Genomic DNA, 12,139 nt, shown 5'->3' on the forward strand with positions numbered 1-12,139 from the left:
TGGACATTGAACACTTGATGGTTGGTTGCTTCTCGCTCCTCGTAGGTTCTATTCCTTCCGTTCTTGTCTCATCTGGTTCTCATTTGGTTCTTCTCATGGTTCTCTTCAGGTTACAGCAGCATGTTCCATTCCGAGAGTCCAAACTCACTCACTTCCTGCAGTTCTTCTTCTGTGGATCTGTGGCAGGAAAAGTAGCCATGGTCGTCAACATCAACCAGAGCTCCTCGTGTTTCGACGAGACGCTGAACGTGCTCAAGTTCTCTGCTCTGGCACAGAAGGTACTGATGATACTGACACTTCTACTCTTTCTACTGCATGTTCTCTCTGTGTTCCCCACTGGTTCTCTGACCAGGATCCAAGCTCAGACCTGGTCCACTGCTCCTTTCAACCTAAAGACATTCCAGCTCAACTGTGACACACTGGACTCTCTTCTTCAGGTGGTGGTCCTGACCACTCGTCCTCCTCTGGACGTTGCTCTGATGCTTCTCTCTTCTTCAGGTGGTGGTCCTGAACACTCGTCCTCCTCTGGACGTTGCTCTGATCCTTCTCTCTTCTTCAGGTGCTGGTCCTGACCACTCGTCCTCCTCTGGACGTTGCTCTGATGCTTCTCTCTTCTTCAGGTGGTGGTCCTGAACACTCGTCCTCCTCCACTGGACGTTGCTCCTAACAGAGCGGCGATGGATTTGTCTCTGTTCATCGATGAGGCAGAAACCCGCAGGTTCAGAGGCAGAAAGAGTTCTCTGGTGGCCTGGGAGCGAAGCCTGGAGGACGTGCTGGAGACTGAGGACCATGGTAGGGCACCAGGGACGCTGTGGGCTGTGGGTGGATCGACTGAAGAGGCAACTGCTGTTGTGATCTTGAGCCTTTCAAAAATAAATTGAATTGAATTTGGCCACATTCTAACAGGACCTGATTATCAGAACCCTGGGCGCCTCCCACTCCAGGGTTTCAGGAACATTTCGTAAGGGTTTTGAAAATTATAAAGAGCTGTACAGAGACTAAAGAGTCACTGCACCAGAGGCTCTATCAGCACGTCAGACACTGGAGTTCAGGACCACAGAGCGTCGTGCAGCTTCATCTTAAAGACACAAAGCACTCGATCAAAGACAGTGAGGAGAAGATTCTGAGCAGGTGTCATGGTTCATGGTGTCTTGAAACCCTGGAGTGGGTTTTCACTTTACAATAGGATGTAGATGGCCATTACAGGGATGATGGTAAACGAAGAGGGTAGTTTCAAGTGAAACCCTAACTTTATAAGGAGGTCCCGCCCGGTGTTTGAGAATGACTCTTGGATGAGTCGATGTCCAGTCCAGGTGACTACAATGTCATCTTCTTTGTACATATATTCACTAGGGGCAGTCAACCTCATGTGTTTGGACAAATATTAGTGTATAACTGGTATGTGATTCAACCCAGTGCACACAATGTTCAGGTCCTAAAGTTATCTGGGTCTGTAGAAGGTTGAGGTTCACCGTGTTCAGAATTTGAACATGAATCGCATCTTGTGCATTTTGCTTTTGGAGGTTTCAGTACTTGTGCTGCGAGGAACACAACGTTCATCCAGTTTCTTTGTACATGAAAGTGTATTCTCCTGTTTCCAGAGCTGAGCGAGGACGAGGAGGATCTGGAGGAGACTGAGATGGACGGCACAGTTCTGGAGGCATCTGCAGGAGACACGACTGTGGAGGAGAAACAGGTTTGACACTTTGACACTTCTAAACCCGTCAGAAGTATGTCACCATGTCAAATGTCAGGCCAGGTCAGCAGATTGAAAATGACTTGAAGATGAAAGTCAAAATGTCTTGTATTTCAAAACAACCCTGTTTTGAATCCATCTGCAGTACTTTGTGTACTTGAGAGTGTTTGTTGTCCTCAGGGGGAACGAGAGGCGGCGCTGAGGCTTGTACTGGAGGCTCAGATCAGAGAAGAAGTCAGCACCGAGTTTATGGAGCTCTTCAACAAGATGGAGAAGGACTACAGGTAAATACTTCTGTTACTACAGCTAAATACTTCTGTTACTACAAATACTACAGCTAAATACTTCTGTTACTACAACCACATGGACAAATACTACAGGTGAAGCAGGTTTGTATTTCATAATGTCTTTGTGTTTTCGAGTCCGTTTCGTCTGACAAACAAAAGTACAGCTGTTCTCCAGTCGCTTGATGGTGTCGCTCTGCTTGATGGTGTCGCTCTGCTTGATGGTGTCGCTCTGCTTGATGGTGTCTTCAGTGAGCGTCTGGAGAAAGAGCGAGAGATCCTGGAGGAACGAGCAGAAAAACGAGTGGAGATCCTGAAGAACCTGGTCCATAGAACTGTAGATCTGTCTGTCCTGGAGTCACATGATCAGGTCTGTTGGCAACAAAGAGGCTGAAGCTTCTCAGATGTATATTTGATCTTAATCAATATAATGTATATCTCCAGATAAAAAGTGTTCTGTGCTCAACATTTTGCTGAGTATTTGTCCTAAAAAAAGACTGTTTGTGCAGGACCCAGAGCAGGGAGCCGTGTTGGAGAGCATCATCAGTGCTCAGGACCTGGAGAGGATCCCAGAGCAGCAGGAGAACTCCAGAGGTCTGCAGAGCTTCTCACACTCACATTTATGTGCTCATGTTAGAGTTATATCTACAGTTTGAACTCCAGAGGTCTGCAGAGCTTCTCACACTCACATTTCTTGGTCTCAGAGCTGCAGAGGCTGCGTGTGCAGAAGCAGGAGACACTGGAGCAGCTGGAGGAGGCTCGACAGGTGAGACTCACACCTGAAGTTGCTCCTCATACAGAGCTTTATAGATCATGTGTCAATTGTAAACTGAAGAAGAAGAATAAAGAGATGATTCATGTTTGTTTTCCTGCCGTTGCAGCGCTCTGTGTCTGTTCAGGCTGAACTGATGCCGCTCCAACCGAAGTGTTCATGTCTGAGACGAGGAAGTGAGGAAGGAGCAGAAACCAGAGAGAAGAAACGACCGAGAAGCTCCTGTGACGGCGATACAGCACCAGCCAAAAAGAGAGGTGAGAACTCCCAGAATACACCAGCAGGAGGCCGCTCCATCTTTAGTCCTGACTCTGGCACCAGCAGGAGGCCGCTCCATCTTTAGTCCTGACTCTGGCACCAGCAGGAGGCCGCTCCATGTTTAGTCCTAACTCTGGCACCAGCAGGAGGCCGGTCCATGTTTAGTCCTGACTCCGGCACCAGCGGGAGGCCGCTCCATCTTTAGTCCTGACTCTGGCACCAGCAGGAGGCCGCTCCATGTTTAGTCCTGACTCTGGCACCAGCAGGAGGCCGCTCCATGTTTAGTCCTGACTCTGGCACCAGCAGGAGGCCGCTCCATCTTTAGTCCTGACTCTGGCACCAGCAGGAGGCCGCTCCATCTTTAGTCCTGACTCTGGCACCAGCAGGAGGCCGCTCCATGTTTAGTCCTAACTCTGGCACCAGCAGGAGGCCGGTCCATGTTTAGTCCTGACTCCGGCACCAGCGGGAGGCCGCTCCATCTTTAGTCCTGACTCTGGCACCAGCAGGAGGCCGCTCCATGTTTAGTCCTGACTCTGGCACCAGCAGGAGGCCGCTCCATGTTTAGTCCTGACTCTGGCACCAGCAGGAGGCCGCTCCATCTTTAGTCCTGACTCTGGCACCAGCAGGAGGCCGCTCCATGTTTAGTCCTGACTCTGGCACCAGCAGGAGGCCGCTCCATGTTTAGTCCTGACTCTGGCACCAGCAGGAGGCCGGTCCATGTTTAGTCCTGACTCTGGCACCAGCAGGAGGCCGCTCCATGTTTAGTCCTGACTCTGGCACCAGCAGGAGGCCGCTCCATGTTTAGTCCTGACTCTGGCACCAGCAGGAGGCCGGTCCATGTTTAGTCCTGACTCTGGCCCCAGCAGGAGGCCGGTCCATGTTTAGTCCTGACTCCGGCACCAGCGGGAGGCCGCTCCATCTTTAGTCCTGACTCTGGCACCAGCAGGAGGCCGCTCCATGTTTAGTCCTGACTCTGGCACCAGCAGGAGGCCGCTCCATGTTTAGTCCTGACTCTGGCACCAGCAGGAGGCCGCTCCATGTTTAGTCCTGACTCTGGCACCAGCAGGAGGCCGCTCCATCTTTAGTCCTGACTCTGGCACCAGCAGGAGGCAGCTCCATGTTTAGTCCTGACTCTGGCCCCAGCAGGAGGCCGGTCCATGTTTAGTCCTGACTCTGGCCCCAGCAGGAGGCCGGTCCATGTTTAGTCCTGACTCTGGCACCAGCAGGAGGCCGCTCCATCTTTAGTCCTGACTCTGGCACCAGCAGGAGGCCGCTCCATGTTTAGTCCTAACTCTGGCACCAGCAGGAGGCCGCTCCATGTTTAGTCCTGACTCTGGCACCAGCAGGAGGCCGCTCCATGTTTAGTCCTGACTCTGGCACCAGCAGGAGGCCGCTCCATCTTTAGTCCTGACTCTGGCACCAGCAGGAGGCAGCTCCATGTTTAGTCCTGACTCTGGCCCCAGCAGGAGGCCGGTCCATGTTTAGTCCTGACTCTGGCACCAGCAGGAGGCCGCTCCATCTTTAGTCCTGACTCTGGCACCAGCAGGAGGCCGCTCCATGTTTAGTCCTAACTCTGGCACCAGCAGGAGGCCGGTCCATGTTTAGTCCTGACTCTGGCACCAGCAGGAGGCCGGTCCATGTTTAGTCCTGACTCTGGCACCAGCAGGAGGCCGCTCCATGTTTAGTCCTGACTCTGGTACCAGCAGGAGGCCGCTCCATGTTTAGTCCTGACTCTGGCACCAGCAGGAGGCCGCTCCATGTTTAGTCCTAACTCTGGCACCAGCAGGAGGCCGCTCCATCTTTAGTCCTGACTCTGGCACCAGCAGGAGGCCGCTCCATCTTTAGTCCTGACTCTGGCACCAGCAGGAGGCCGCTCCATCTTTAGTCCTGACTCTGGCACCAGCAGGAGGCCGGTCCATGTTTAGTCCTGACTCTGGCACCAGCAGGAGGCCGCTCCATCTTTAGTCCTGACTCTGGCACCAGCAGGAGGCCGCTCCATCTTTAGTCCTGACTCTGGCACCAGCAGGAGGCCGCTCCATGTTTAGTCCTGACTCTGGCCCCAGCAGGAGGCCGGTCCATGTTTAGTCCTGACTCTGGCACCAGCAGGAGGCCGATCCATGTTTAGTCCTGACTCTGGCACCAGCAGGAGGCCGCTCCATCTTTAGTCCTGACTCTGGCACCAGCAGGAGGCCGCTCCATCTTTAGTCCTGACTCTGGCACCAGCAGGAGGCAGCTCCATCTTTAGTCCTAACTCTGGCACCAGCAGGAGGCCGCTCCATGTTTAGTCCTGACTCTGGCACCAGCAGGAGGCCGCTCCATCTTTAGTCCTGACTCTGGCACCAGCAGGAGGCCGCTCCATCTTTAGTCCTGACTCTGGCACCAGCAGGAGGCCGCTCCATCTTTAGTCCTGACTCTGGCACCAGCAGGAGGCCACTCCATGTTTAGTCCTAACTCTGGCACCAGCAGGAGGCCGGTCCATGTTTAGTCCTGACTCCGGCACCAGCGGGAGGCCGCTCCATCTTTAGTCCTGACTCTGGCACCAGCAGGAGGCCGGTCCATGTTTAGTCCTGACTCTGGCCCCAGCAGGAGGCCGGTCCATGTTTAGTCCTGACTCCGGCACCAGCGGGAGGCCGCTCCATCTTTAGTCCTGACTCTGGCACCAGCAGGAGGCCGCTCCATGTTTAGTCCTGACTCTGGCACCAGCAGGAGGCCGCTCCATGTTTAGTCCTGACTCTGGCACCAGCAGGAGGCCGCTCCATCTTTAGTCCTGACTCTGGCACCAGCAGGAGGCCGCTCCATGTTTAGTCCTGACTCTGGCCCCAGCAGGAGGCCGGTCCATGTTTAGTCCTGACTCTGGCACCAGCAGGAGGCCGATCCATGTTTAGTCCTGACTCTGGCACCAGCAGGAGGCCGCTCCATCTTTAGTCCTGACTCTGGCACCAGCAGGAGGCCGCTCCATCTTTAGTCCTGACTCTGGCACCAGCAGGAGGCCGGTCCATGTTTAGTCCTGACTCCGGCACCAGCAGGAGGCCGCTCCATGTTTAGTCCTGACTCTGGCACCAGCAGGAGGCCGCTTCATCTTTAGTCCTGACTCTGGCACCAGCAGGAGGCCGCTCCATGTTTAGTCCTGACTCTGGCACCAGCAGGAGGCCGGTCCATGTTTAGTCCTGACTCTGGCCCCAGCAGGAGGCCGGTCCATGTTTAGTCCTGACTCTGGCACCAGCAGGAGGCCGGTCCATGTTTAGTCCTGACTCCGGCACCAGCGGGAGGCCGCTCCATCTTTAGTCCTGACTCTGGCACCAGCAGGAGGCCGCTCCATGTTTAGTCCTGACTCTGGCACCAGCAGGAGGCCGCTCCATGTTTAGTCCTGACTCTGGCACCAGCAGGAGGCCGCTCCATGTTTAGTCCTGACTCTGGCACCAGCAGGAGGCCGCTCCATCTTTAGTCCTGACTCTGGCACCAGCAGGAGGCAGCTCCATGTTTAGTCCTGACTCTGGCCCCAGCAGGAGGCCGGTCCATGTTTAGTCCTGACTCTGGCACCAGCAGGAGGCCGGTCCATGTTTAGTCCTGACTCTGGCACCAGCAGGAGGCCGCTCCATCTTTAGTCCTGACTCTGGCACCAGCAGGAGGCCGCTCCATGTTTAGTCCTAACTCTGGCACCAGCAGGAGGCCGGTCCATGTTTAGTCCTGACTCCGGCACCAGCGGGAGGCCGCTCCATCTTTAGTCCTGACTCTGGCACCAGCAGGAGGCCGGTCCATGTTTAGTCCTGACTCTGGCACCAGCAGGAGGCCGCTCCATGTTTAGTCCTGACTCTGGTACCAGCAGGAGGCCGCTCCATGTTTAGTCCTGACTCTGGCACCAGCAGGAGGCCGCTCCATGTTTAGTCCTAACTCTGGCACCAGCAGGAGGCCGCTCCATCTTTAGTCCTGACTCTGGCACCAGCAGGAGGCCGCTCCATCTTTAGTCCTGACTCTGGCACCAGCAGGAGGCCGCTCCATCTTTAGTCCTGACTCTGGCACCAGCAGGAGGCCGGTCCATGTTTAGTCCTGACTCTGGCACCAGCAGGAGGCCGCTCCATCTTTAGTCCTGACTCTGGCACCAGCAGGAGGCCGCTCCATCTTTAGTCCTGACTCTGGCACCAGCAGGAGGCCGCTCCATGTTTAGTCCTGACTCTGGCCCCAGCAGGAGGCCGGTCCATGTTTAGTCCTGACTCTGGCACCAGCAGGAGGCCGATCCATGTTTAGTCCTGACTCTGGCACCAGCAGGAGGCCGCTCCATCTTTAGTCCTGACTCTGGCACCAGCAGGAGGCCGCTCCATCTTTAGTCCTGACTCTGGCACCAGCAGGAGGCAGCTCCATCTTTAGTCCTAACTCTGGCACCAGCAGGAGGCCGGTCCATGTTTAGTCCTGACTCCGGCACCAGCAGGAGGCCGCTCCATGTTTAGTCCTGACTCTGGCACTAGCAGGAGGCCGCTCCATCTTTAGTCCTGACTCTGGCACCAGCAGGAGGCCGCTCCATCTTTAGTCCTGACTCTGGCACCAGCAGGAGGCCACTCCATGTTTAGTCCTAACTCTGGCACCAGCAGGAGGCCGGTCCATGTTTAGTCCTGACTCCGGCACCAGCGGGAGGCCGCTCCATCTTTAGTCCTGACTCTGGCACCAGCAGGAGGCCGGTCCATGTTTAGTCCTGACTCTGGCCCCAGCAGGAGGCCGGTCCATGTTTAGTCCTGACTCCGGCACCAGCGGGAGGCCGCTCCATCTTTAGTCCTGACTCTGGCACCAGCAGGAGGCCGCTCCATGTTTAGTCCTGACTCTGGCACCAGCAGGAGGCCGCTCCATGTTTAGTCCTGACTCTGGCACCAGCAGGAGGCCGCTCCATCTTTAGTCCTGACTCTGGCACCAGCAGGAGGCCGCTCCATGTTTAGTCCTGACTCTGGCCCCAGCAGGAGGCCGGTCCATGTTTAGTCCTGACTCTGGCACCAGCAGGAGGCCGATCCATGTTTAGTCCTGACTCTGGCACCAGCAGGAGGCCGCTCCATCTTTAGTCCTGACTCTGGCACCAGCAGGAGGCCGCTCCATCTTTAGTCCTGACTCTGGCACCAGCAGGAGGCCGGTCCATGTTTAGTCCTGACTCCGGCACCAGCAGGAGGCCGCTCCATGTTTAGTCCTGACTCTGGCACCAGCAGGAGGCCGCTTCATCTTTAGTCCTGACTCTGGCACCAGCAGGAGGCCGCTCCATCTTTAGTCCTGACTCTGGCACCAGCAGGAGGCCACTCCATGTTTAGTCCTAACTCTGGCACCAGCAGGAGGCCGGTCCATGTTTAGTCCTGACTCCGGCACCAGCGGGAGGCCGCTCCATCTTTAGTCCTGACTCTGGCACCAGCGGGAGGCCGGTCCATGTTTAGTCCTGACTCTGGCACCAGCGGGAGGCCGCTCCATGTTTAGTCCTAACTCTGGCACCAGCAGGAGGCCGGTCCATGTTTAGTCCTGACTCCGGCACCAGCGGGAGGCCGCTCCATCTTTAGTCCTGACTCTGGCACCAGCAGGAGGCCGCTCCATCTTTAGTCCTGACTCTGGCACCAGCAGGAGGCCGGTCCATGTTTAGTCCTGACTCCGGCACCAGCGGGAGGCCGCTCCATCTTTAGTCCTGACTCTGGCACCAGCAGGAGGCCGCTCCATGTTTAGTCCTGACTCTGGCACCAGCAGGAGGCCGCTCCATGTTTAGTCCTGACTCTGGCACCAGCAGGAGGCCGCTCCATGTTTAGTCCTGACTCTGGCACCAGCAGGAGGCCGCTCCATGTTTAGTCCTAACTCTGGCACCAGCAGGAGGCCGGTCCATGTTTAGTCCTGACTCTTGCACCAGCAGGAGGCCGCTCCATGTTTAGTCCTGACTCTGGCACCAGCAGGAGGCCGCTCCATGTTTAGTCCTAACTCTGGCACCAGCAGGAGGCCGGTCCATGTTTAGTCCTGACTCCGGCACCAGCGGGAGGCCGCTCCATCTTTAGTCCTGACTCTGGCACCAGCAGGAGGCCGCTCCATGTTTAGTCCTGACTCTGGCACCAGCAGGAGGCCGCTCCATGTTTAGTCCTGACTCTGGCACCAGCAGGAGGCCGCTCCATGTTTCGTCCTGACTCTGGCACCAGCAGGAAGCCGGTCCATGTTTAGTCCTGACTCTGGCACCAGCAGGAGGCCGCTCCATCTTTAGTCCTGACTCTGGCACCAGCAGGAGGCCGCTCCATCTTTAGTCCTGACTCTGGCACCAGCAGGAGGCCGCTCCATCTTTAGTCCTGACTCTGGCACCAGCAGGAGGCCGGTCCATGTTTAGTCCTGACTCTGGCACCAGCAGGAGGCCGCTCCATGTTTAGTCCTGACTCTGGCACCAGCAGGAGGCCGGTCCATGTTTAGTCCTGACTCTGGCACCAGCAGGAGGCCGGTCCATGTTTAGTCCTGACTCTGGCACCAGCAGGAGGCCGCTCCATGTTTAGTCCTGACTCTGGCACCAGCAGGAGGCCGGTCCATGTTTAGTCCTGACTCTGGCACCAGCAGGAGGCCGCTCCATGTTTAGTCCTGACTCTGGCACCAGCAGGAGGCCGGTCCATGTTTAGTCCTGACTCTGGCACCAGCAGGAGGCCGGTCCATGTTTAGTCCTGACTCTGGCACCAGCAGGAGGCCGCTCCATGTTTAGTCCTGACTCTGGCACCAGCAGGAGGCCGCTCCATCTTTAGTCCTGACTCTGGCACCAGCAGGAGGCCGCTCCATCTTTAGTCCTGACTCTGGCACCAGCAGGAGGCCGCTCCATCTTTAGTCCTGACTCTGGCACCAGCAGGAGGCCACTCCATGTTTAGTCCTAACTCTGGCACCAGCAGGAGGCCGGTCCATGTTTAGTCCTGACTCCGGCACCAGCGGGAGGCCGCTCCATCTTTAGTCCTGACTCTGGCACCAGCAGGAGGCCGGTCCATGTTTAGTCCTGACTCTGGCCCCAGCAGGAGGCCGGTCCATGTTTAGTCCTGACTCCGGCACCAGCGGGAGGCCGCTCCATCTTTAGTCCTGACTCTGGCACCAGCAGGAGGCCGCTCCATGTTTAGTCCTGACTCTGGCACCAGCAGGAGGCCGCTCCATGTTTAGTCCTGACTCTGGCACCAGCAGGAGGCCGCTCCATCTTTAGTCCTGACTCTGGCACCAGCAGGAGGCCGCTCCATGTTTAGTCCTGACTCTGGCCCCAGCAGGAGGCCGGTCCATGTTTAGTCCTGACTCTGGCACCAGCAGGAGGCCGATCCATGTTTAGTCCTGACTCTGGCACCAGCAGGAGGCCGCTCCATCTTTAGTCCTGACTCTGGCACCAGCAGGAGGCCGCTCCATCTTTAGTCCTGACTCTGGCACCAGCAGGAGGCCGGTCCATGTTTAGTCCTGACTCCGGCACCAGCAGGAGGCCGCTCCATGTTTAGTCCTGACTCTGGCACCAGCAGGAGGCCGCTTCATCTTTAGTCCTGACTCTGGCACCAGCAGGAGGCCGCTCCATGTTTAGTCCTGACTCTGGCACCAGCAGGAGGCCGGTCCATGTTTAGTCCTGACTCTGGCCCCAGCAGGAGGCCGGTCCATGTTTAGTCCTGACTCTGGCACCAGCAGGAGGCCGGTCCATGTTTAGTCCTGACTCCGGCACCAGCGGGAGGCCGCTCCATCTTTAGTCCTGACTCTGGCACCAGCAGGAGGCCGCTCCATGTTTAGTCCTGACTCTGGCACCAGCAGGAGGCCGCTCCATGTTTAGTCCTGACTCTGGCACCAGCAGGAGGCCGCTCCATGTTTAGTCCTGACTCTGGCACCAGCAGGAGGCCGCTCCATCTTTAGTCCTGACTCTGGCACCAGCAGGAGGCAGCTCCATGTTTAGTCCTGACTCTGGCCCCAGCAGGAGGCCGGTCCATGTTTAGTCCTGACTCTGGCACCAGCAGGAGGCCGGTCCATGTTTAGTCCTGACTCTGGCACCAGCAGGAGGCCGCTCCATCTTTAGTCCTGACTCTGGCACCAGCAGGAGGCCGCTCCATGTTTAGTCCTAACTCTGGCACCAGCAGGAGGCCGGTCCATGTTTAGTCCTGACTCCGGCACCAGCGGGAGGCCGCTCCATCTTTAGTCCTGACTCTGGCACCAGCAGGAGGCCGGTCCATGTTTAGTCCTGACTCTGGCACCAGCAGGAGGCCGCTCCATGTTTAGTCCTGACTCTGGTACCAGCAGGAGGCCGCTCCATGTTTAGTCCTGACTCTGGCACCAGCAGGAGGCCGCTCCATGTTTAGTCCTAACTCTGGCACCAGCAGGAGGCCGCTCCATCTTTAGTCCTGACTCTGGCACCAGCAGGAGGCCGCTCCATCTTTAGTCCTGACTCTGGCACCAGCAGGAGGCCGCTCCATCTTTAGTCCTGACTCTGGCACCAGCAGGAGGCCGGTCCATGTTTAGTCCTGACTCTGGCACCAGCAGGAGGCCGCTCCATCTTTAGTCCTGACTCTGGCACCAGCAGGAGGCCGCTCCATCTTTAGTCCTGACTCTGGCACCAGCAGGAGGCCGCTCCATGTTTAGTCCTGACTCTGGCCCCAGCAGGAGGCCGGTCCATGTTTAGTCCTGACTCTGGCACCAGCAGGAGGCCGATCCATGTTTAGTCCTGACTCTGGCACCAGCAGGAGGCCGCTCCATCTTTAGTCCTGACTCTGGCACCAGCAGGAGGCCGCTCCATCTTTAGTCCTGACTCTGGCACCAGCAGGAGGCAGCTCCATCTTTAGTCCTAACTCTGGCACCAGCAGGAGGCCGGTCCATGTTTAGTCCTGACTCCGGCACCAGCAGGAGGCCGCTCCATGTTTAGTCCTGACTCTGGCACTAGCAGGAGGCCGCTCCATCTTTAGTCCTGACTCTGGCACCAGCAGGAGGCCGCTCCATCTTTAGTCCTGACTCTGGCACCAGCAGGAGGCCACTCCATGTTTAGTCCTAACTCTGGCACCAGCAGGAGGCCGGTCCATGTTTAGTCCTGACTCCGGCACCAGCGGGAGGCCGCTCCATCTTTAGTCCTGACTCTGGCACCAGCAGGAGGCCGGTCCATGTTTAGTCCTGACTCTGGCCCCAGCAGGAGGCCGGTCCATGTTTAGTCCT

The 12,139-nt window shown here is 57.0% G+C and overlaps 1 protein-coding gene across 1 annotated transcript in view; it reads left to right on the top strand.

Annotated features, from left to right (window-relative positions):
* LOC140369441 (uncharacterized) overlaps positions 1-12,139 on the top strand; it is a 38,820-nt gene that overhangs the window by 10,423 nt on the left and 16,258 nt on the right. The window contains exons 12-19 of the mRNA XM_072456789.1: positions 110-278; positions 621-792; positions 1,602-1,696; positions 1,877-1,980; positions 2,233-2,350; positions 2,490-2,574; positions 2,685-2,746; positions 2,862-3,009. Coding sequence (XP_072312890.1) covers positions 110-278; positions 621-792; positions 1,602-1,696; positions 1,877-1,980; positions 2,233-2,350; positions 2,490-2,574; positions 2,685-2,746; positions 2,862-3,009 — 953 coding nt within the window. The remainder of the gene's footprint in view (positions 1-109; positions 279-620; positions 793-1,601; positions 1,697-1,876; positions 1,981-2,232; positions 2,351-2,489; positions 2,575-2,684; positions 2,747-2,861; positions 3,010-12,139) is intronic.

Source organism: Eucyclogobius newberryi, unplaced genomic scaffold, assembly GCF_026437365.1.
Source record: "Eucyclogobius newberryi isolate DKJ021-1_F unplaced genomic scaffold, fEucNew1.0.hap1 SCAF_20, whole genome shotgun sequence".
In the NCBI taxonomy this organism is placed as follows: domain Eukaryota; kingdom Metazoa; phylum Chordata; class Actinopteri; order Gobiiformes; family Gobiidae; genus Eucyclogobius; species Eucyclogobius newberryi.